General features: G+C 41.9%; 1 protein-coding gene across 2 annotated transcripts in view; it reads left to right on the forward strand.

Annotated features, from left to right (window-relative positions):
• The window catches only part of HCF244 (NAD(P)-binding Rossmann-fold superfamily protein), a 468107-nt gene that overhangs the window by 106384 nt on the left and 336564 nt on the right, over nt 1–25159 (forward strand). For both annotated transcript variants that reach the window (XM_089394834.1, XM_089394835.1), the window contains exons 2-3: nt 137–354; nt 21814–21912. In XM_089394834.1, the coding sequence (XP_089250960.1) occupies nt 137–354; nt 21814–21912 (317 nt within the window). The remainder of the gene's footprint in view (nt 1–136; nt 355–21813; nt 21913–25159) is intronic.

A 25159-nucleotide genomic window follows, 5' to 3' on the forward strand; every position in this document is an offset into this window, starting at 1 on the left:
AGCATGCTATGCATATGGAACTCAACGTAATTTGCTCTTCGCTGGTCAGGCTTATATTTTATTTGCAACTTTAAAATATCATCTGTCATAGTGACATACATTCTACTTTCATCTGACTTTTCTTTTTCTTATTTAGGGAAACAAGCTCCACAGTTAGTTGTAAATTCCATTGCCACAGCATTGTCAGGAACACCTGTTAGATCAACAAGCATATTAGTGGTAGGGTCAACAGGTACATTAGGTCGGCAAGTGGTAAGGCGGGCACTAGATGAAGGATATGACGTGAGGTGTTTAGTGCGGCCACGACCATCTCCTGCTGACTTTTTGCGTGATTGGGGTGCAACAGTTGTTAATGTAATGTTTCTTTAACCCACTATATTGTTCAAAATTTTTCAGTATGTAATTATTCAAACATTCTTTTCAAGTCACTTATCATTTTGCATCTCTTGAGTAATCATTTTCAGTAATGGTCATCTAGGAGCATGGCAATATCACTAGAAAGTAAAATAATCTATCCATTGGCTGAGTAATTTATGAATTGTGGCTATTTGTGTAGGTATGAATTTTGAAACTATGTTGCACAAGGGATGTGTCCTATATATTTCCTATTAGCAGGGGAAGGAAGTGGGGAGTGGGGAGACACCTCCTTTTCTGTGGGAACACCCTGACAGAAGTTAGAACAGGGGACATTTTCCCCCATCCTATGCCTGGTTGAGAGATATCTGCAGCATCCCTCAACGTCCTAAGTGTAATGTTCCTTCCTAGAATAATTTCCCTAAAGTTAATTTCACAATTTTGTATTTTTGACTATTATGGGGGCCCACGAAATTTTGGGGATGAGACTTAGGAGATGGGGGCTGAAATAATTTTGTTAGTGGAATGTGGGGGCCACACCCACATGTAATACACACCCCTTGAAGAGGGAAGTCGAAGTTGCCAAGGAGAGAGGTCGAAATGGTGGATGGAGGGACCCACATGGGAAGGCAAGTCAAAATTATAAATAGAAGGGGCATAGCAGCTATTGGGGTCTTTTGTCAACTTAACTATTTTCTTGTTGCTCAAGCTGTTTAGCTGGGTCACAGGTGCTGCTTAGCATAGAGCTTTCCAAGGGGAGAGCTCACCCTTCTTTCGGTGGACCTTGAGTGCCACCCTAGGGAGGTAAATTTGCTGTTGCATTGGAGGGAGATTTGTGGAGATTCTAGGAGCATCTTTCAGCCATATCTCTCAGCTAATTCATGCTCCAGGAGGACGCAATAGAGGATCATGTGCCACTCATCTCAGCGATTTTCCATGGGGTGTTTGCCTGGAGAAATTAAGTGTAGCTTCTCCAAGGGAAGGCTAAGCCTTGTGAGGAGTTTTGGGGCCAAAGATTGCTGCTTTGGGGTAGATCGAATTTCTCTTCTCTAGAGCTTGTTACCCACCACTTTGTGGGTGATATCACGAAGAGAAATTTTTCTCCATGATGAGCCTCAGCTGGTAGCCAGCAGCCCCTTGATGCCTCCTACTAGCTCGTTGTGCCATTTCTCTGCCACCTGAGCTAGCCATGTGGTCCCTCACCCTCATGTATTGATTGTATGTTTGAAGGTGCGCCTCCTGAATCTAAAGGTGTGTCTTGTCATTTGGTAATTGAGTATTGGGTTTACTTATCATGGATACTTCTGGGTATGGATTGATGGGGGGATTTGGCAGAAAGAGTGGGGTTAGTTTGTGTTCCTGTCCCCTTGATCTCTTTTGGTTGTTACCATTGGATCTTAGTCTCGTGGGATCTCCTTTATTGACCATTCGGTTCTAGGGTAGTACTACTTGGGAAAACTTGACTTTGGGTGTGTGGTCCCACTCCTTTACCCCCACATATTACTCCCTTTCCACTCACTATACCCTCATTCATCTTTTCTCCCATCCTGGGTCCACATTCCTATTCTGGGTCCATATAGGGCTAGCCTCCCTATCCCCTTGCCCTCACCTTGGGTCGGGCTTAAAATGATGCCCTGGAGGTTAGAGAAAGGTGAAAAGCATAATTGGCCACATTTAACATGAAATTGTACCACAAAATGCAAAAGATGGTCAGGACAAAATAATTAGCACGTGGGCAAAAGCCATTGCATGAGCTCTACTCCAATCCATGGCCATCACCCTGGTTCCATAGGCCCTAGATGAGCCTCTTCTATCATTCAGGAACCCATGATTGTCCCAACCCTTGGAGGGCAATGAACCACCCTACCTAAAAGGGGGTAATCACTGCTATGTCTTACACATTATGTTCTTGTCCTTTAGGCTTTGAGCCCCAGGCAGTTAATTAAAGAAAATTCATAAAAGGAAAAACGTATATAAAGAAGGGTGGAAAAATCAAGGCTGGGGCAGCTCATGTACCACGATTACTCCCTCCTATACATTACATACCCAAGTGTGGGCTTCCCCTTATCCAACTACCCCTATGGCCCACTGTGTGGCCCAGGACTGCCCCTCTCATTCCCTATTCCATCTCACTTATTTGTCACTTGCCACTCCCATTAGAGGGATGTACCTTGGACAAACTATCCCCTTTAAGGGTTGAAACCACCTAATAAGGTACTTGGTTAACCCCCTTTGGAGCTTGGAGACACTAGCACATGCCAAAGCCCGCTACGGGAGGGCATGCCATTATGAAGTGCCCTCGTTGTTATCCATGATTTGTAAGCTCTTTTACCCGATTATTTTAATGACTAGTTGTATTGGAAGCCTAGGGGACACATTGGATCTTATGCAGGACTACAGGTGGTTTCGATTTGGGTTTGGTCTCCCTATATAGGATCTTAACCACAGAGGTCTACATTGGCACATGTAGGGTGTGCATAGAGAGCCATTGGCATCCACAACAGCACACAACACTCCACGGATCTTCATGGATGCTCAGAGATTACTAGTGATCCACTTTTGGGATGATGATGATATGCTTGGTACATTATGCCCACTAGGCTCCCACAGGAGCTCCACACTCTTAATAGTTGTCCCAGGACTTGTACGATGTCATGGAAACATTCATTCCACCACTTGGACGCTTGCAAAGTGTTGAAGTTTCTACGTCTACTTAGTTAGAAACCCTCCATGCACTTTATTTGATTTATTCCTACCTACTTGTTATGTTACTTAACAAGTTATTTACAATGAAAATACTGAAAATAAACACTAGTGCATGCTCAACATATTACAGATCAACAACTAAAGGAAATAGAAACAATCACACCATATGACACCATTATTTTTGGACCAATGTCCCCGGAAAAACCCAATGTGGGAAAACCAGTGCAGCTATCGAGGGTTTTCTTATTAAGCAATATTAGAGTACAATCTGGGTGCCGAAATTGGCCTACCCAATAGAGAATTTCCTTGGCAGTAATACCTCTCAGTTTGAGACAAATCTCCTGGCTGAAACCCCAGATAATCCTTTCGGCAACTCCTCAACACCAATCTGCCCCAGAAACCCCAACGTCAGCCTCTCTTTGGACTGCGTCAACCCCTCTCTGCCCAGCGTTGGCCTTGCATCACCCCGGATGGGTCTCTGTCAGCCTTAGGAGGCACTGCGTTAGCCCTCTGGCCCTCTGTGTTAGCGACGCTGGCCTCTCTGAGGCTCTGTGCAACTCCTGACTGCCTCTGCGTGGCCCTGCGTGAGCCCTGGCTGGCTTTGCGTCACTCTTCCCGGCTACTGCGCTGTGTTGGCATTATGATTCAAGTGTTGTCCTTGATGGCAACTCACTCAGAGGTTGGTACAGGTGATGGCAACTTAATCAGAGGACAGATCTTAGTACAACAGGCCAAGAAAGTTCATACACGCAGGTTCATTAAGCCCAAGTCGCGTATACACGCGGGTTCACTATATACCAAGTCGCGTGTACGCAGGTTCGCTATATACCAAGTAGGGTATACACGCAGTTTCATGAACGGAAAAGAGCGTACATGTCGGAAAGCTTACTTTTGGTCCGTGGTAGTTAGTCCTTGGAATTTGTGCCTATGGTTTTGGACCATGGAGTCTCGACAGACGTGTTGATCCCTAGTATTGAGTTGATGGTATTGGGTTACTATGGTTTTGGACCGTGGTATTGTGAAGGGCCTAAAGCTATATAAGGAGAAAGATCATTAGGCTAGAAGTTGTAGTGAGTGTGTGTGAGTGATGAAGATCTGAGGAAGTGTGAGATCCAAATGCTGGTTATGGGTTGGTGATCTGAACCAAGGTTTCACTCATGTGGAGGATGATGGAACGAGATCTCAAGGCTTGGAATAATTATCTTCATATGGTTTGACTGTGGATAGACTAGATCTACTGACGCATGTTTATTATTATTATGATCTGGGTATGTTTTGATGTCTGATATAGTTGCGGAGTTTTAAGCTTGAATTTGCAGATCTGTACGCAGGTTGGTTTTGGTAAAAGAGCGTATACACGCAGGTTGGGTTCATCCAAGTAGCGTATACAATGTGAAGTATGATATTTGAAGATGGAGTCGGATCTGGTTGTTGTTATGATGTTGTTGACAAGGTTTCAGTGATTCAGTATTGGGTGTTTCAGTTATTGATGATGCAGGTTGTACTACAATGGTGATTGTCTTATGGATCCAGTATGAAAATGTATGAAACGTGGTCCCGGGAAGATCGTAGGCCGGCACCTACGTATTGGTAAACATATCAGCCAGTACAAGAGCCAGGGAGTTGTAGCTCCCTTCCAGGGGCAGCTGGAAAACGAGTGAAGGTTGTAGCCTTCTGTAGGGTTGGCACCTACGTACTAGTAAATGGATCGGCTAGTACAAGTGCTATGAGGGTTGTAGCCCTCTGCAGGTTGTAGCCTGCGTGCTGGTAAAGGACTGCACCAGTACATTGTAAAAGAAGTTTCTTATTAAAGGAAGATAGAAACAAATTGCAGCAGGTGGTTTTCACCCACATTGGGTTTCCACCTTATATCATGGTGTTCATGTGTGTGCCTTATGTGTGATGATCTGTTCTGTTATACTGCACCTGTTTACTGTTAATATGGTTAATAATGTTCTGATGCATTTACTGAAGATAAGCTAACTGAATCATAAGATTACTGCATGTACGCTAGTTGCCCTTAACGAAGTCGCGTATATACGCTGATATCCTTAACTGAAGTTGCGTGTATGAATCTGAGTATGAAATTGAAAAAGTTTTATCTGATCTGATAATACTGATTCACCCCCCCTCTCAGTATTATTTCCAACACGCTGCTCTCCCGGCGGCACTATATCTGCCTCTCTGTCTCTCTGTACTCAATGCTCCTCAGCTGCAACTCCCAATCACTAATTCTATCTCTCTTAGCAAACCCCGCTCTAGAAAATAGAATGACTGATCACTCTGGTGTATTCTCCAAGTGACCCTCAAGCCTCCTCTTACACTTTTCCTGTTGACATATCAACGACCGAGATTAAGTCCCTAATCAACGACTAAGATTAGATCTGGCTTGATCCATGTCTTTTGGACCATTCTAACACAATTTCATATTAATTCCCATTAATATTTTATTTTCCCTAAGTTTAGACTTAGAGACTCCATTAAAATATTAATTATTTTAATATCTTCTGAATTGTTTAGAATCTACTCAAACCCTTTCTAGGTGTTGGAGATCTCATGTGCCCCTACCTCTCCACCAAATTTTGTGGCTAGAGCACATCCGATGCTACCCCTTATCAATGCTCCCTCTTAGCAAACACTATGCTCTAGCAATACTCCTCACTGAGTATTAATCTGATTATCCGGCATCGGTACCTGTGCTGATGCTAGGCCTTCCTGCCCAACATCCTCTGCACTGCGTACTGCTGCCCATGGTTCTGCCACTGCCACTGCTGCATCTGTACGATAGCTCCCTCTGCATCGTGCTGTTGCTAGTCCTTTCTCCCGGCACTGCATCCGCACTGCACCTACTCTCATCATGCTGCCCACTGCTGCACTGCGACTTAGTCACTGAGAAGTAAGTAACTGATTTCCCAATTTTACCTCCTTGTTGGGCTAGAGACAACCATTGATGCTGAAGCTCCCTCTGTCGCGACAACTGATCCCTCTCTGACCTCTGCGCTGCTACAACAACTCACTGCATCTCGCACCATTGCACACCTCTCTGTGCCATCCTGCACTGGTGCAACACTCCCTTGCCTCTCATTGCGGCAGCCTGCTAGCCTCGCGCTGTTTCGCGACTTCTGCACTATAGCTCTCTCTGCTGCTTCATCCGCATCCATATCTACCCGACTCAGCCAGTCCTGCTACTCCTCTTCTGGGCTCCCGTAGCAAGGTCTAATCCAAGAGGTTGAGTACCTCGAGGATCCTGCCCCTCATTGCCTATAGTCCGCCTGACTACAGCTCGATGTCTCCCCACTTCTTCTCAAGTGGCGCGTGTGCACTCATGGCACAGTCATCGTCTATCAAAACTTCCTTCTCTGCCCGTGCTGGTGCTGCCTTAGTCTCGGAAGACTCTCCCTTAGTCTTCTTCCTTGGACACTGGGTCGCATAATGACCCAACTCCCCATAGTGGAAGCACTTGGTCTTGGAGAGATCCTTCTTCTTTTGCTTTTCTTGCTTTCCCTCCGATGCTAGGGCAACATCTTCCTTCTCCTACTTGACTTTGATCCCCTTGCTGCTGCTACCCGTCTTCGACTGCTGTCTGATCTCTTCCTGGCGAAGAGCCGCCCACATCTCATCCGAAGGTGGAAGTGTCCCTCTGCCCAGTATACTTTGGACAAATACCTCCCAGTCTTCCGAGGCTGCATTCAGGGCCGTCCTCACCATCAACTCTTGATCCGGCATGGCTTCTATAGCAGTGAAATGATCTTGGATCTCGTTCAGTCCTCCGAGGAAGGTGTCGATCAGTTCTCCCTTCTTCATCTGATACGACCTCAACTGATTCTCAAGTAACATTCTTCTCTGCACAGAAGTATGCTGGTACAATTTCTTGAGGGCCTCCCACATCTCATATGCCGTTTCCTTCTTGACAATGTGTGGTACTACATGGTCCTTGACCCTGTCAAGGATGATGCTCTTGCCCCTCGCCATTGCCTTGTCGTACTTGTCGTTATCATTGGGGTCGACTGGGATAGCTATAACCTTTAAGGCGAAGTTCTTGACATGATTCTTGTCAAGTACGGATAAGATTTTGGCCTTCCAGATTACGAAGTTCGACACTTCGTCCTGTCTATCCTGGTCTCTTACTCCATGTAGTGCCATGATGCTCTTCTACTTTCCTCCTGGAAGTTCTCTATTCGACTCCTCCGAGTCTCTACTTCCCATCTAGAAGTTCTCTTCTGGATTCCCTCTGAATCTCAATTTCCCTCCTGGAAATCCTTCTACTGCTGTCGAGATGCCCCCTACTTTGATCATCTTGTGCAACCGCACCACTAATCCGGGTTCCTTGGCTAGAAACCCTTAGTAGAAATTCCCTCCTATTGGCCTTGCTCTGTCAGGTACTGTTCTGACTACAGTACCTCACCAACTCCACTTTGAATATTCCCACAGCCTTCTAAACCCCAACAACCAGAAGGTGAGAGCTCCTAGGCTCTGCGCAATCCCGACACCAGCAACCCGACCTCCTTAGCCAACTTCGTCAGCCCTCCCAGCTTCTGTGTGGCTTTGCGTGAGGCTCCCTTTGCCTTCCTTAGCCTCTGCACTGCCTCTTCTTGGCTCACCCTTGATGACGCACGCACTGCGTCACCCTTCCCTTGTCGCTCCTCTGCTAGAAACAACTTCTGCCACCTCGGGACAGCTGTTTTCTGCTGCTATTGCTCCGCTCGGCTGATGTCTTTAGTCCTCCTGTGATCTGTAATCACGCTCTGATACCATGTTGAAGTTTCTAAGTCTACTTAGTTAGAAACCCTCCATGCACTTTATCTGATTTATTCCTACCTACTTGTTATGTTACTTAACAAGTTATTTACAATGTAAATACTGAAAATAAACACTAGTGCATGCTCAACATATTACAGATCAACAACTAAAGGAAACAGAAACAATCACACCATATGACACCATTATTTTTGGACCAATGTCCCCAGAAAAACCCAATGTGGGAAAACCAGTGCAACTATCTGAGGGTTTTCTTATTAAGCAATATTAGAGTACAATCTGGGTGTCGAAACTAGCCTACCCAACAGAGAATTTCCTTGGCAGTAATACCTCTCAGTTTGAGACAAATCTCCTAGCTGAAACTCCGGATAATCCTTCCGACAGCTCCTCAGCACCAATCTGCCCCAGAAACCCTAGTGTCAACCTCTCTCTGGACTGTGTCAGCCCCTCTTTGCCTAGTGTTGGCCTTGCGTCACCTCGAATGGGTCTGCGTCAGCCTTAGGAGGCCTTGCGTCAGCCCTCTGGCTCTCTGCGTCAGCAACGCTGGCCTCTCTGAGGCTCTACGCAGCTCCCGGCTGCCTCTGCATGGCCCTGTGTGAGCCCTGGCTAGTTCTGCGTCACTCTTCCTGGCTACTGCGCTGCTCTCCTGGCACTATCTCTGCCTCTCTATCTCTCTGTACTATATGCCCCTCAGCTGCAACTCCCGATCAATAATTCTCTCTCTTAGCAAACCTCGCTCTAGAGAATAGAATGATTGATCACTCTGGTGTATTCTCCAAGTGACCCTCAAGCCTCCTCTTATACTTTTCCTGTTGACATATCAACGGCCGAGGTTAAGTCTCTGATCAACGGCTAAGATTAGATCCGGCTTGATCCATGTCTTTTGGACCATTCTAACATAGTTTCATATTAATTCCCATTAATATTTTATTTTCCCTAAGTTTAAACTTAGGGACTCCATTAAAATATTAATTATTTTAATATCCCTTGAACTGTTTAGAATCTGCCCAAACCCTTTCTGGGTATTGGAGATCTCATGTGCCCCAACCTCTCCACCAAATTTCGTGGCTAGATCACATCCAATGCTACCCCAAATCAACACAGAGGATCTTTGATTCATATGGAGACCCATGAGGTCATCTATGTGCCCTCATACCCATTGGGAGCACCAAAGGTCTACTAATTGGAGAACAAGGGGCCACCCCCTTGTCCATCATATTTTGAGGAGTTTATTCCTCAGTATGGCACTTCAGGTATTATTGAGCCTTCAGAGGGTCCTACGACATGCACATATTATTATTTGGCCCCTTGTGAGGCTTATTTTTACATTTGTGACTTAATTTGGTGGGCTTGTCACCAATAGGGGTTTTATTTGCACATTACTCTATCATTAGGGGATAATGTAGGCCCATAGGCTAATTCGAACTCCTTAGGAGGCTATATATTGATGTTAGATACACTCATTTGTATCATCACTTGACTTGGGACTCTCTAATCATAGAGAATTTCACACTTTTTCCTTTGTGGATATTTTCTGGAGATGGATGAATTTTGATGTATGGATTTGGGCTATTTCTCTTGTCTTGGACCTTTATTGAGCAAACGAAATGCTGGTTGGATATAATCTATAACGTTGTAAGTGAATTTTAATGCTATTATTCTTGTTGCTGGATACTGCTAAAATTAGGGCTAGTTGCTGCATTATTGAAATGTGGAATTGAGCATGTTTTAGCTAATTTAATGTATGGGCCAATGTTATATGAATGAAATATCCTAGAGATTTATTTATCTCGAGAAGCTTGCATCATTTTCTTTGAAGTATAAATGCTTGAAGGTCACTTTTCTTTTTTTCTCTTAACATTGGATGAAGTTGACTTTTTGGGCCTCCTTGATCAAGAAACCAAGTTCTTACTCATCATTATCCTTGACTCCATATCCCCAAGTGAACTAGGCACTAATCCCTCAAAAAGGGTGATCATTCTAACCCTCTTTTTACCATTTTCCCCATTTTCCCCAAAGTCTAGCCCCATTAGGTCACCTAGAGCATCAATTTCCCAGGAATTGACCCAAAGAAAAACTTTGATCTCTTATAGGCTACTGTGTTGGTGGGTCCCCTCCCTCTCCAAATTTGAGGCAATTCTAACGGTGGAATCTCCAGGAATCCCAAGCCCTAGATCTAGGATCGAATTTTGCCTAGGCATCCCCAAGGCTAGACCTCAATAGGATCAATTCAACCTTTTGAAGTGAATATTCTTTTGTGGTCCTTTCCCCTCACCTTGTCTAGGATAGGAACATCGTTGGTTGCTACATTCCATCCCCGAACCTGGGTTGGGTCCACTTGGCCCCGTGTGGTCCCACTTCTCAATAAAGATTATTTGTCAAGGACCATTTGGGAATCCATGTTTCCCAAGGATTATAGGGATTGAGAAACTTGTTTATAAGCCTATCCTTTTTCCCTCAACCCTCCAATCCTCACCCCTTATCCTTGGTGGACCAAGTCCCTTCCTTAGAGAGCAAGCAAGCTCCATTCTTCACTCCATCCTTGGGAAAGGGTTTTCAGGGTCACTTCTTACCTATCCATTGACATATACTTTACAAGTGATCCCTACACTACCGAGACTCCTCCCATTAGTGAAAGTCCGTAAAGAGCAGGGAGACTTAGCCGTGGTGACAGTGGGCTAAGCCTCCATCGTTGCCCTTAACCTAGCAGTTGCCCTCTTAAGAACCCCTTTATGCCCCCTACTGGCTTGAGTGGTAACAGGGCCCGTGCAGGAGACTAATTTTGGGCACATGTGGGGAGTTGAGGAAGGGATTTGTGGAGCTGGGTTGTGTAGGGGATTTGAGGAAGTCATTTGGGGGAGTGAAACTCAACATTTTGGAGTGATTGGAGGGCTGCTACAGTGATTTTCCAGGGAGGCCATATTTTCTAGCCAATTGGGGAGGACGTAGTATTTGGGGGTCAAAACTAGACCAAACCCTTTTTGGGTTTTGGTGGGTTTGTTTAGAGGAGCCTAGGGCTAATTTTGCAAAATTTTCTGAGCAACGGAGGAGGGTCTTTCAACAGTTCTTTTCAGCAGACAAAGTAGTTTCTCCAGGACAGCGGACGACATATTTGGGTCAGTTCATTTCCACATCTGGGGCATTGTATTTTCTGACCTGGGGCATGTCTAGCTTGCCATTGTGGCAAGCCCAAGTGCACTCCTTGCATACCCCATTGTACTATTGCTCCATATATATAATAAAATGGCTCAGCCAAATGGTGTTTTTGGAGATTTTCTGGGTGTCTACTTATATTTCTAAATTTTGTGTGTTCATGTCAGTTTTTGCTTTGTTTATCACTGTATTCCTAAGTAGGAATATTGTAGTGGTATTAGAGCTCATAATATTGTTTTAGCCTGTGGAAGCAACTTTAGTCTATGACATCAGGGGATAAGAAAAACATCACTTACAGAAGGCATGCTAAAAAATCAGAAAGGCAGAAATAGTTTTTTATTCTTGATAATTACTTGTGATGTTTCTTGTTATTACAATTCTTTATAACTTTTTTCTTTTAGTTCATCAAGCAATTACCAAAGCAACACAACATAAAACAATAGACACTAGATGTAGGCACTATGCTAGGGAAAAATCCCCCTTGGGGGAAACTCTAGTCAAGAAATTCTTCCTTTCAATAGTATTCTCTGAGACTCTTCACCCTAGACCAAGACCAGATTGTCCCTCCACACCAAGTCAACCTCCCAGAATTTTGATCCCTTTCCAGCAACTTCGACTAGGCAACAGCTTCTGACAACTGGCAGCTTCCGGCAACAGTGAAACTTGGAAGACTTCGATCTCCCAATATAGGGCACGAAACAAAGAGAGAGAGGTACCAAAATTTTGATTTTCTTCTTCTCCTTAGGCTCCACCCAACTTGCACTTCCTTTGGCTTCCCGACAATAGACTTTGCACTTTTCCTAGCTACAAGATGTATCAAAATTCTTGTGAGAGTGTGTGTTCCAAATGAATTCGATGTGCTTGTATTTATAAGCTCCATGTGAGGTCGAATTAGGGTCCTTAGGCTGACTTGATCTCTTCTAGGCCGACATGGTGTGGAGGATCCATAAATCATATTTGACTCAATACCTAACCTTTTTACGTTATTCAAAAGCCCAAGAAGGGTCTCTTTAAAAGTACAATGACTTTATTGACTCAGAGCAAATCCTAGAAATTCTCAGTGGGGACTTTGACCTAAAACATGGTGACCCAAGCACGAAAATGCTTTAATAAGTCACAATAATAATAATAGAAATTCTTTTCTTTATTCTTTTGAGAAGTACATTACAATATGACTCAAATACATTAAATGAAACTGCACCTAGTTACATTTTCCAACACTCCCTCTTAACTGGGGAGGTATTCATTATATACAAGTACAATGGAAGATCTCAAACTATATGAACAATGAAGAATTTTAGGCACTGCAATGCCATGGACTAGATTCCTGACCAGGGCAATCTATCCATTGGTCTCTCAACAATTTAGGTATCACAATGCCATGGACTAGATTCTTGACCAGCGCAATCTATCCAAGTGAGAATAAGGTGGACTCAATCTTTCAGCCCCTCTAGGTACCATCGAGCTTACTTGCTAACCACCAACCCAAAGATCCAGGTGTGTTACCAAGACAAAGCTCTATAATCAATACCACCTTTCCAACTTCGAGACCTAGACATCAACACAAAGCGTCGGCCAGATGTCCTCCTAGGCAATGCATCACTTACAAAGCTTCAACACCCTTGATCCAACAGATCAAGGATGACCAATCTCTCCTGATTAAACCAGCATGCTATCAAATCCTTTGAGAGATTCACCTGTACCAACACAACCCCAATCAATAATATACTTTCACATGTACATAAACAAATACAAACCTCTGGGATATTTCAGGCAGCTTGATGTTGCTTCTCATCTTTTCATAGTAGGACTATCAACCGAATCTCTGATAGAAGATTCCTCCATCATACACTTTCATTTCCTACTTTTCATGCAACAACATGTCCTCCAAATTCATTTTTTAATCAAAACCAAGCTATGCCCTCCCTCTCAACTAGGGAGAATCTCTTTATCCAGATTCCCTCTTAATCTTAGGGAGATCTCTTCTATTCAGGCTTCCTCCGGTAGATCAACTTCTTCTTTTCGTCATCGGAGAATCTTTCATGGCTTCTGTTGACCACTACGTGTCAACGACTCATAGCAGTACACCCCCTTTTATCGCAAAAGGGATTGCGCTTGATCGATGTGTCCGTGCCGTCCAACTATTATTATTAGCCTGATCTTCATGTTATAATGTAAACCCATTCTCTATGTATATGATGTAAATAATCTTAGCAGATATGTGTCATGTATGTAATTGCCTAGGTGAACTTACTTTTTTTGCGACGACCTACATTTTGAGAGGTTTTTTTGTCTCACTGATCCATTCTCGGATGGTTGACAGAGTTTTCTTTCAGTCTTACTGCAAAGCCGGAATATATTTTGTCACTGAGATCTTAGGCGAGTTCTAGTGTTATAGATAGAGTCTATGTAAAAGTGATTTGGGAATAATCTCAACTATTTGGTTAGGTTATTTTATTACAAATTGCTTGGTTTGCTGGATTATATTTGTGTCGCAGAAATGAGTAGTCTGTGAGGGTCTATTACAGATGGGTTTTCCCCCTTATGATGTAAAATTATGAAAATTATGATATAAAGTGTCTTAAGGGTTGGAAAAATAATTTATCCCCTCATAGGTTAATTAATTAAATTTTTTGGTAAAAAATTAATTAAAATCCAAAGCCAGAAATTTAATTAATTCTAGGTCCTAGGGAAATTTAAATTCTTCGAAGGCAAAATTCGTCGGTCCTTAAAAATCAAAATTTAAAAGGTCCTGGGACTAAGGTAAATTAATTGTTTTGCTAAATTTTAAGCCTTTGGTCCCTGGGGGTTAAGTCAAAATAATTTTTCAGGAAATTAACTCAAATTTTTTATTTTTGAGTTAATTAAAACGCATTTATTTGAAAATTTTGAATTTCCTCAAGAATTTAATATTTCGACGGATGAGATTAAAAGAAATTTTAATCTTCATCAACGGTCGAGATTGCTTTGACGAGGATCACTCGAACTAGCCGTTGGAGGATTTATCTTTAAATAGGAAGTCATTTGTCAGTTGATCCATCCGATCTTTAAGTCGTGTGCTAAGCTAAAGCTCTCGTGTAATCTTTTTTGAATAATAAAGAAAGACTTTGGGGTAAATCTTTGTCGGTGTTACTCTTCATGGAAACACTGTAAGATTGTCGTTTTTCATGCATAATTTTTTTTCTAGCCATTGATTATAGATTCTGAAGAGTGATTTGAGTACAGGTATCTTTCTCAGTTGCTGGGGTTTAAATGATAATTTAAGTTTTGAATATGATAGTAGGTATCTCTATTTATCTGAATTTTATTATTATTTTCTCGCTCTATTTTGATGGCTGAATTGAGTTTTGCAGGAAAGTCTTGATAATTTGATCCTCGAGCACTAGGGGAAGTTTTCAGTTGTACCAGCCAACTCCCGATCTGTGTTTTCTGAAGAGCCCAACTTAATTTGATCCTCGGGCGTTAGGGGAAGTTTTCAGTTGTACCAGCCAACTCTCGATCTGTGTTTTCTGAAGAGCCCAACTTAATTTGATCTCGGGCTTATCATAATATTTTTATTGGTGATGCATGAAGGGTTTTGAGCTAAGCACCTCCTTTAAAATTTAAAAATTTAATTTTTTATGTGCGAAATTGATGAATCTGGTTGTTGAGAGCCTTAGATTATCAAATCTGGGAGTGAAGTTGGACTCACACTCAAATCTGATAGATCTGCTATTCCTGTGCATAGATCTGTAAATTTTTTTGGTTTTTCTAACTTAAGGTTCTTGGGTTTTATTTATATTTTTGTATATCTGGGTTCTGGGTGTTTTTGTTTTCAGGTACAGGTTGCAGGTCTGAAGGTAAAGTTTGATTTGAAGCCAGATCTAGGCCTTGGAGGGTAAGATTTGGCCTCAAAAACCATTTTTGCAGGAGCAATGTTTTTCCAGTCCAAGGGTTTGATTTTTTTTATTATTTCTGGAAAAAATCTTACAAGGGTTTTATTAATAAATCTGAAACAGAATATATCAACTAAATCAGAAGTTTCTCGGAATGTTTTTAAGAGTTCATTGAGCTACTATCTGCTGGAATCGAAATTTCTTTTTCTCTGAAAATCTTTCGAAATTCTTTTTTAAGGTTTTGCTACCTTAGGTTTATCCCTCTCTCTTACTGTCCGAATTTTTTTTCTCTCTGCTGTAGCCTCCCTTATTCGCTGCTCTCCTCGACTTGCAGGCATTCCCTTCTCGCTCCCTCCATTCCTGCACAAAACCCTCACGCGTCCATTCCTTCACCTGCAAAAAACACATCAAACTGCCATCGCATTCCATACGCTGCCCAGACCTGCATCACAAGCAAACTCAAAAGCATCAAATTGTGTCTCTCCCGCCGTCGCCTGCAGCTTTTCCTCCTTTCATACTCGAGTCCCCTGCCCGCTAATCACTCCTCCATCTCTGCGTTTTCTCTCGCATCCCTTCTTCCTTCCGCGCGATTTTCTCACTGCCATAGCTTCGCTGCCAAGCCCTCCGCTCTTAAACCTGCACGTTGCTTTTCCTTATGCTACTTCTCTTCATCCCCTCGTAGCGTCTCTCCCTGTCCACGTCGAGCTCCTCTCTTCCTTTCACCGTCGAAAACCTGTCGGACCTGCAAACTTTTCGATTTCGATTTTCGTTTTCTTTCTTATCTTTTGTTTGTGTGTTCGCTGGGTTAGATAGGGTTAAACGTATTTTTCACTTTATGATTTTATTTTGTTTTGATTTATTTTGAGTTTTTTTTTTAATCTAAAACATACACAAACAAATAAAAAGTTGGCCTTCGATTTCTTCTTTTTTATTTTTTTCTTGGTGTTTCATTTTAATTTGTTTTTTTTGATTTCGACTTTGCTTAAAAAATAAAAAATTAAATAAATATAAAGCCAAAGCCCTAAAAACCTAAAAACAAAACTAAAAAATAAAAAAGGGGTTTCATTTGCATTTTTATTGTGACTTCGAGACCTAAAAATTTAAATCAAAGGTAATTTTTCGCATTAAAAGATTTTCAAATTTTCTTTATGTGGCCTTTGGCCCATTTAAAAAATTTGAAAAGTTATTAAATTCTTTTGATTTATTTTGGTCACATTAAAAAATCCTAATTGATCATTTACCACATTAGTCTTGTTTCGTAAAGCCTAGCACATTAAATTTGCCTAAGGAATTATTAAATTGTCAATTTAAAGTTCTTTCTTGGTGTCTTTTCGAGCTAAAGGTAAAATCTTAAAGAAAAATTTTGTGGTATAAAGCATTTTAACTTCTCCATAGTCAAACACACTTAATTTTTTTGTATCTAAATATTGACTATAGGAAAGTGGTAAGTTTTCCTAGATTTAGGTCACTAAGCATAAATCATTTTAATTCTAGGATTGTGAATTGATTAGCATTTAAATTTCATGGTTTTTTAAAGTATTTGGATCTCTAGAAATTTAATTGCTAGAATATTTTGCGCCTATTGAAATTGATCGTCATTACTTGAATTATTTGATGTTCGTTACATGTTAGATATTTTACGAATATTTCGAGTGATTGTTGAAGTACCCTGTCATGAAATTGTAATATATTGTGTATCTTTGTTTCCTAAGCTGAGTATTTATTTTTGAACATTTGTTGACATTGATATTAAATTGCAAAGAAGTTTTTGTTCTCTTTGAGCTATAATTGTTTAAAAAAGATTTGAAATAAGCATGTGGTTTAATTGTAATATTTTCAGGAGTTTATTTTTAAGTCTTCATCTAATAAAGCAAACATTTCATTTTGGTAATTGAGAGCTTTTGCGACACAAGTGTTTCTAATCCTCGTGTCTAACTTCATCTCATTATCTAGTGCATTCACATATAAGTTAGCTTTGCATAAATAAAATTTACTTCCAAGCATAAACTTGGTTGATAGAGAGATAGGTATCCATCCATCTTTGCTTGAGAAGCCTGCTTTTAATAGTACTTAAAACGGTGACTTTGCAGTCGTCAGAGCCACAGCTCTCTGCAGCGCCGGAGGCATCGGGTATGTTAGATTTTCAGGAGAGGTATCGTTAATCACACCTTAGTGTGCTTCACCTTATCTTCTTTCTGCCAATTACTACGAAATTAAGCTCAACACAGAAAGGATCGAAGGATTCAAAAAACTTAGATAGGCATTTAACTAAAATTAACCAAGATTCTTGCATCTCACATTAGCTTTAGGATCTGCATTTCATATAAGATAGTCATTCATCTAAGTAGCAGTTGCTAATCAATTACTTGGTCTTAATTTCCCAAACAAGATCGTTGACTCCATAAGGCACTGGTATCAATCGTTTAAAATCTAATCAAATCCTATAAGTCTTGCTAAATCTTAATCAAGTACTTGATCGCTTCATTGTATCTCTTGAACTGGTTGGTTCCCAACTAGTTCTTCTCCATTCCATTTTTCCATAGGGTCTACCCTCCTTAGCCTGCTGTAGGGAGACAAATTAAACGGAGAGATTGGGGATCAGGGTGACAACTCCCGATCTGAGCCGTTTTCGTGGTGCCTAGACATTCTGTGTGACAACAACTTCCAATCATTTCATTAGAGTTATCATCATCCTCATCATGCTTATCACTGTTGAAATTTTTAAGTCTATCTGTTAGAAATTATATCTGTATTCTTCTAGTTTATTTTTCCTACTTGTTAACTACAAACAGGTTATTTAAACATATAAATATTGAAATAAACACAACACAGTCTCAACCATCTATAGATCAACAACTGAAAGAAATAGCAAACACACAAGTGACACCATTATTTTTGGACAACTCGTCCCCGGAAAAACCTAATGCGGGAAAACTGGTGTAGCAATTCTGAGGGTTATATTATTATGCAGTATATCCTTGAGTACAACTAGGTGCCAAACTGGCTCACCCGACAAAGAAAAATAACTGGTAGTAATACCTCTCTATTCGGAAGCAAATATTCAGAAAATCTGCCCCATGAAACCCTCTCTGACACAACTGAAGCACTGCTTAGGCTTCCTGGCCTCTGCGTCAGCTTCAAAACCCTCTATGTCAGCCCTCTGAGGCACTGCGCAGCCTCTACGACCTTCTGCGTCACTCCTGCTGCCCTCTGCGTGGATGACGCAGGCCCTCTGGCCTCTGCGCTATCTTAGCTAGCCTCTGCGTGGCCTGCTCTGGCTTCTGCGTCTGCCTCTCTGCCTTTGTGCTGGTCTCTCAGCACTATCTCTGCCTCTCTGTCCAGTACTCACTGCCCCTCGCTGCAACTGATCACTGATTCGACTTTTCTTAGCAAACCCTGCTCCAGAAAATCGAATGACTGATCACTCTGGTGTGTCTTCCAACAGACCCTTAAGCCTCCTCTTATACTTTTCCTGTTGGTCCTTGAACGACTGATATTACATCTCTAATCAACAGATAAGATTAGATTCGGCTTGATCCATGTCTTTTGGAACCTTCTAACCTGGTTTTATATTAATACCCATCAATATTTTATTTTTCCTAAGTTTAGACTTTGGAACTCTATTAAAAATATTAATTATTTAATATCTCCTAAAGTGGGAAGAATCTGCCCAAACCATTTCTGGGTCTTGGAGATCTCATGTGCTGTAGCCTCTTCTCCAATTTTCATGGCTAGAGCACATCCTATACTACCACAAATCAACACTCCCTCTTAGCGAGGACTGTGCTCTAGCAATACTCCACATTGAGCATCACTCTGATTATACGACACTGATACCTGTGTTGACGCTAGGACTCCTTGCCCAACATCCTCTGCACTGCTGCCCACGGCCCTGCCACTGCCACTGTTGCATCCGTACAACAGCTCCCTCTGCATCCGTGCTGGTGTTGGTCCTTTCTCCCAACACTGCATCTGCACTGCAACCCCCTCTCATCATGCTGCATCGTGCTACTGTTAACTACTATTGCACTGCGACTCAGTTACTGAGAAGTAAGTAACTGATCCACCCAACTACTAACATCCTTGTCAGGCTAGAAACACTTCCAATGCTGAAGCTCCCTCTGCCGCTATCAAGTGCTCCCTTTACTGCCTCTGCGCTACTGCAACAACTCCCTGCCTCTCGCACCGTTGCAAACCTCTCTGTGCCATCTTGCACTGTTGCAACCTCCTCTGTGCCTCTCGCACTGCTGCAGCCTGCTAGCTCTGCGCTGCCCGGGACTACTGAAATGGGAGAGTTTATTGATGGACTTCATTACCGAGTTTCCCACAATACAAGGCAAAGATTGCATATACGTGGTGGTTGATCGGCTAACGAAGTTCGCGCGTTTCTTTGCCATCTCAGTGCGGTACTTGGCCTCACAGGTGGCCGAATTGTTCTTTAGGGTGGTGTTTCGGCTACACGGTCTTCCGAAGACCATTGTCAGTGACAGGGACAACAGGTTCATGGGGGGATTTTGGCAGGAGCTATTCCGACTGGTGGGCACTGATCTCACTCCGAGCATTAGTTACCACCCTCAGATAGACGGGCAGACAAAGATAGTTAACAAATGGCTGGAGGGTTACTTGCGTAACTATGTGACATGCCATCAATGAGCGTGGATACGGTGGTTACATCTGGGTGAGTACTATTACAACACCACATACCACATGTCCATAAGTGTGTCCCCATTTCGAGCTCTATACAATTATGATGCATTGTCTTTTGCTGACGTGATGTTTGGAGACAATAAGGCCCCTGGGGCCAAGGATTGGATACAGGAGAGGCAAGACATTTTACAGGCTCTCAAGGACAACATGCAGACAACCCAGAACCAGCAGAAACTTTATGCAGATAGGGGCAGAGTCGAGAGACAGTTTGAGGTAGGGGACTTGGTCTTCTTGAGGCTTCAGCCATACAGGCAATCATTGCTCAAGCAAAAGGGGTCGAGAAGCTCAAACCTCGCTTTTATGGGTCATTCAATGTCACTTGCAGAGGTGGGGAGGTGGCGTATGAGCTGGAGTTACCCCTGGGTAGTCGGATACACAACATTTTTCATGTATCTTGCCTGAAAAAGGCATTGGGACAACAGTTGCCGAGTTACCTCTCGTAGATGATGAGCGGCACTTAGTTCTGGAGCCTAAGGGTATTTTGGATACTCGGGAGAAGCATTTGAGGAACATGGTCATCAAAGAGTACCTGATCAGATGGAGGAGCCTACGAGATGAGGATGCCACTTGGGAAGGGGAGCAAATACTTCATCATCCTTCATTGCAGTTGCTTGAGAACAAGCAACGTTTTAGCAGGGAGGACTGTGATATTCCCACTTCGCATTATTGCAAAGTGTAAATATCAATTTTGATAAATTTTGTATTTATTCATGTTGACACTTAGGAAATGTGGTTTTAGAGGCCCCACATTGAATTTTGATTAAAAGCAAGCTCAAACATTAGAGGAGAAGGAGAAAATCGAGCCCCTAGTGGAGCGCGGGGGCCACACTTGGAGGATTTTAGCCCACATGGAGAATACACATGCCTTGGAGGGAAATTCGGTGGGAGGAAATCGAGGAGGGCCTACATGAGGGCGTTGGAGGCATCTTGACAAAAAGGAAGAGGAGGCACTCATTTGATCATTCAATCATCTATTCAGAATTTGTGTTTATGACATAGCACGCTTGCGCTGAAGCCAAGTCTGCAGGGTTGTTTAGATACGAGTGTCTCTGAGTGGAGATCTCAGCCCTTGCTTCGATGGATTTCGAGTGCCAACCCAAGGAGGGAGTTCCATCCTTTTCTAGTTGTTCCAACAGTGGGTGCGAGTTTTGTGTGGAGGAGACTTAGCTAGTAGCACAGGGATTGCGTAGTGCTTGTAGGAGGCTCACTAGGGAGCTGAGTTGTGAAGGGAGTTTGGGCTTGAGGTTTGAGGAGGAGTTAAGGAGAGCCTTTGCTTGGAGTTTGCAGCCATTTTTTGGAGCATTTGCAGAAGGATAGACAGGTGGGCTGAATTTCCCAATAGCAAAGCCATAGAGACAAAAGAGGGCCAAATTTCTGGGTTCAACCATAGCTCAATTTCTTAGTGGGTTATTCTGGGTATATCGAGGAGAGTTCGGGGTTAATTTTCCTGAAATTTTTTGAGCACCACAGGAGGCCTTAGCAACAGATCTTATCACCCAGCAACGTATTTTTGGGCAGTTCAGTGCAGAGCCAGGAGACATAGCAGTAGCGTACTTGAGTGGGGATTTCCTATTGTCATTTGGGCTTAGCTAGCTTGCCTTGAGCAAGCCAAGGTTCACTCTTTCCAGCACCTAGTTGTATGCTCTTCAAAATTTAATAAAATGGCTCAACAACACAGTTTTGGTGCATTTCTGTGATCTGATTCGTGTGTTTAAATTTTGTGGCTTTTTGTCTGTTTGCTTTGCATATTTACTATAAAATTTCCCTAGGAATATTACAGTTGCTGCGATGCAGTTTGAGAGCCAAGTATGAGAAGGCCTACTCCCATGATCAACTAGAGTTGTGTTTATTGTATGCATCTGTTTGATGGTTTGTATAAATGTTTTCGACATAACTCAATTTATGGTATCCTTGAACTTTTATAAATTGTTTGTAATCAATTTGCTCAAACACACCTGAAAACTGTTTTTCTACATTTTATGTTGATTGCTTGAGGTGTGCATTCTCAATGTCATGCTATCTAAGTATCTGAAAAGCACAGCTATTTATTTTGCATATTTATGGTTAAAGGACAAGTAAAAAACGTAAGGGTTGGTCATTCCATACCCTTAAATGAAGTGTGGTGGGACTTTCTTTGTAGATGCTATTGGAGCAGCAAATTTAGACGGCAGATCTGCAAATACTTTTATGCATAGACACCCATTTGTTAGCTTGAGAATGTTTTTACAAGATGCTAAATAGCTTCTCTGGTTATGAGCAGGGAGACCTAAGCAAGCCAGAGACAATTCCAGCCACTCTAGTTGGTATTCATACAATAATTGACTGTGCTACTGGCCGACCTGAAGAACCAATCCGAACTGTAAGTATTGGAACCTGCAGATGCATTTTCTTTTTCAGGGAGCTACCTTAAGGCAAAAATAATCCAGGAATGTATTTTGGAATCTTCTTTGAATGTGTAGAACGTTCTTTCTAGGGATGCTATGTTGCTTTTTTCCAAAACCTTCTCAACCCCCGCTATTTGTTAAGCATCTAAGGCTAAAGAGCAGCTTTGGTATGTTCTTCTCCTTTTTGGAAAGAAAAGGACCTTTTATTTTTAGAAGGATAAGGAACTGCATTGTCAGCCTTCTGCAGAGCACAGTTCCAACTAATATCAATTTGGCACAAATATGTCTATCCTTGAATTACAAGATGTTTGTCGTATGTCCTTCAACCTTTCTAATGGTCCATAGCATGGCACTAACAATTGATAACCTTGGCTTCTTAACCAAGTCTAAAGTTTGAGGTGATTGGAGCAGCGAAGAACACAAAATCTGACAAGGCTTGCCTGAGACTATATGAGGTTAGTCTAAATAGTAGTCTATCCATCATGTTAAACTGGGACAAAACCAATTAAACTTGAAAGGAAGTTGCACGCATAAATGGACCTGTAATCACAAATGAAGAAGCTCAAGACAATGTGTTATTACATCTAATATAATTTATAAAAAAGCTAATGCATTATTAGTCTTGTAATGACAACCTATCTAACCATCAAGTAGCTATAATATGTGGTGGTTGTTGGTATAAGCATGTGTGGAATGTATACAGATAACACCAGTTTCATTAATCATGATGCCCATCCTATGTAATTCTGCTGTCCTTTGCATCCTTGTAAACCACGAGCTGAATTGCAAGTATCTCAAATTTAATTAAAAATTCGGTGCAAATAAAAAATGGGTTGTTTCTTAGCCATTGGGATCATGGTTGCTCATGGATCTTCAAAGCATACCATCTTAAAAATAGGTGTTCTAGATTTTCCCATCTTTAACAAAGTTTAGTATGCAGGTAACATAATATATAAATTATACATTAAACTTCTTTGCAGATTCCTCCTCCCACTAATTTTTGAGCAGTTACACTTGGTGGCGAAGAACTCCTTTTATATTTCTGTTCACCATGCATTATTTTCCCATGTACATATTTTTATGGTTCTGTTTGCTGTGCAATCTTTTCCCATGTAGATACCTTTGATTCTTTTTTTTTCTAAGGACTGCAATATCATCTGGCACTCTTCAATCAGATTGAAAGATCTGCATTCTCAATTATATGACTGCCCCTCACTGCTTCCATAACTAGCTTCAAGTTTCCTTACAGTATTAGGTTTGCCACCTCATGATCTGTTGCCAGTTTAAGTCCTTGTATTTGTCTCCTATTTTCTTACATTTTATTGGTTCCTGTTATCACAATATCTTGCACCTTGGTGCAAATATTTCACTAGGTGCAAAGACTAGTGGAATGTTAGAAGTGTTGCCAGTATAACCTAAGCAACAATTTCCCTTGTTTTAGTGATTGACAAGTCCAACAGAAGGGATGATTGCCCCATAGGACTTAAGGCTCCTAAGGCAAAGACTGTGGACACAATCAAGTCTAAGGTCACCTAAGTAGCTGCTCAATTCACCACCAACAAAATATATCAAGCAAGTTATGTATAAGGTTGTCCCTCAAAGTAGACTTCAGAATTGGTTTAAATTGCTCCAAGGGCCAAGACTTTTCTAGGGGATTATCAAGTTATTATCCATTATAAATTGCTGCCAAATAATGCAAATATGAAAATAACTAATCACTGTTATAAAAATCATATAAAAGTGTTCAACAATAGACAAGTTATAAACAAAAGAAATGAGGGAAAGAACGATGGATAGATCTAGGGTTTGTACAACTCATAAATCTGGAATAAAAATGCATGTAACAGACAACTAGAACAAGATATCCAGCCCTAATATAACTGTAATATAAATCAGCAAGACTATCTAGAGCAATGTAATATCCCCAAGGAAAATTTACAGTAATAAACAAAGCTTGCATAGACATAAACACAAAAAATTTGCTCAAACATCAGAACTCCAAATAGAACCAAAATGTTAAAATTGGCAACTAGAGCCAAACTCCATGTGGGTCATCTTATTCATGGCAGCTGATATTTTTCTTGGATTCTTGTCGTCGAGAGGTGTAGGATTGATCTAAATATCATCCGATTCTGACATGTATTCATGGAGATATGAATTTACTTGTGTTATGTGACAATTCGTCAAGGTCGGCCAGCAACCAAATTACCCCCATCTATCCTCAACATTGCACTATAAATATAGGTGGCTTGCAAGTCATTTTAGGCACACCTCTTGTGATCTCTTCCTCTCCACTTGTCTGGGTTGTGGTGGGAGGAGAGATCTAAAGAGGATACGCTGCCCTAGAGGATGCCCTAGACCCTAATGCTGTCATGGAGGAGTCCTATACACAGCCTCTTATATGCTGCCATGGAGAGCCCCAATTACAATCAAGGAGAAGCCCTAAACGTGGAGGAGAAATTTTCTAGGAGTGCCTACGCTACCCTAATTTACAGTCAAATGCAGTCATGGAAATGCAGCAAGGAGAGGTTAAACGCAGGTCTATAAGAGACCCTAAGACGCTGTCCTTAAAAGCCCTAAACGCTGTCCTAGGAGCAGTCATCTAGACGCAGAGGAAGGAGGGTCTTGTTATTCCCTAGCCACAGAAAATAGGACTAATGCAGCCCTCTAAATGCAGTTGAATGACTGTATAAAGGAGACTCATAGCCGCAGAGGAAGAAGATACCTAGCCGCTGTAAAAGGGAGATTTTATAAGCAGCAAGAGGAGACCTGTCTACACAGCAAGGAAATGTCTACAGGACCTTCCATCCGCTGTCAAGGGAAGCTCTAAAAGAGCCCTTGCCGCAGGTCTGAAAGCCACCTTAACTATACGCTGTCTGGCCACAGTCAAAGAGGTTTATATGCAGCAAGAAAAGGCATTCACAAGCAGAAAAGGGGAGGCTTCTATACGTAGTATTTGAGGGTGCCTTAAGCTGCAGTAAGGAGGCCTAGAAAAGGCCCTAATCACAGTCTAGAAGGTGACCTGATTCGCTGTCACAATCTGCCCTAGTCACAGTCAAACAGGAAGGCTACTACTCAGATAAGAAGAAGCCTTATCAGAATATCCAGGCCTGAAAGGACAGCGTGGAATTTGTGGCAGCATGGTAAAAGAAGTATGAAGACAGCACTGTGTTAGAAGGATGTTCCTAGGACTGTTTATATCAGTGTTGATAATATCGGTAT

This window comes from Pinus tabuliformis, chromosome 1_2 (genome assembly GCF_031772625.1).
Source record: "Pinus tabuliformis cultivar Carrire ecotype Pingquan chromosome 1_2, CPIR1, whole genome shotgun sequence".
NCBI classification, from domain to species: domain Eukaryota; kingdom Viridiplantae; phylum Streptophyta; class Pinopsida; order Pinales; family Pinaceae; genus Pinus; species Pinus tabuliformis.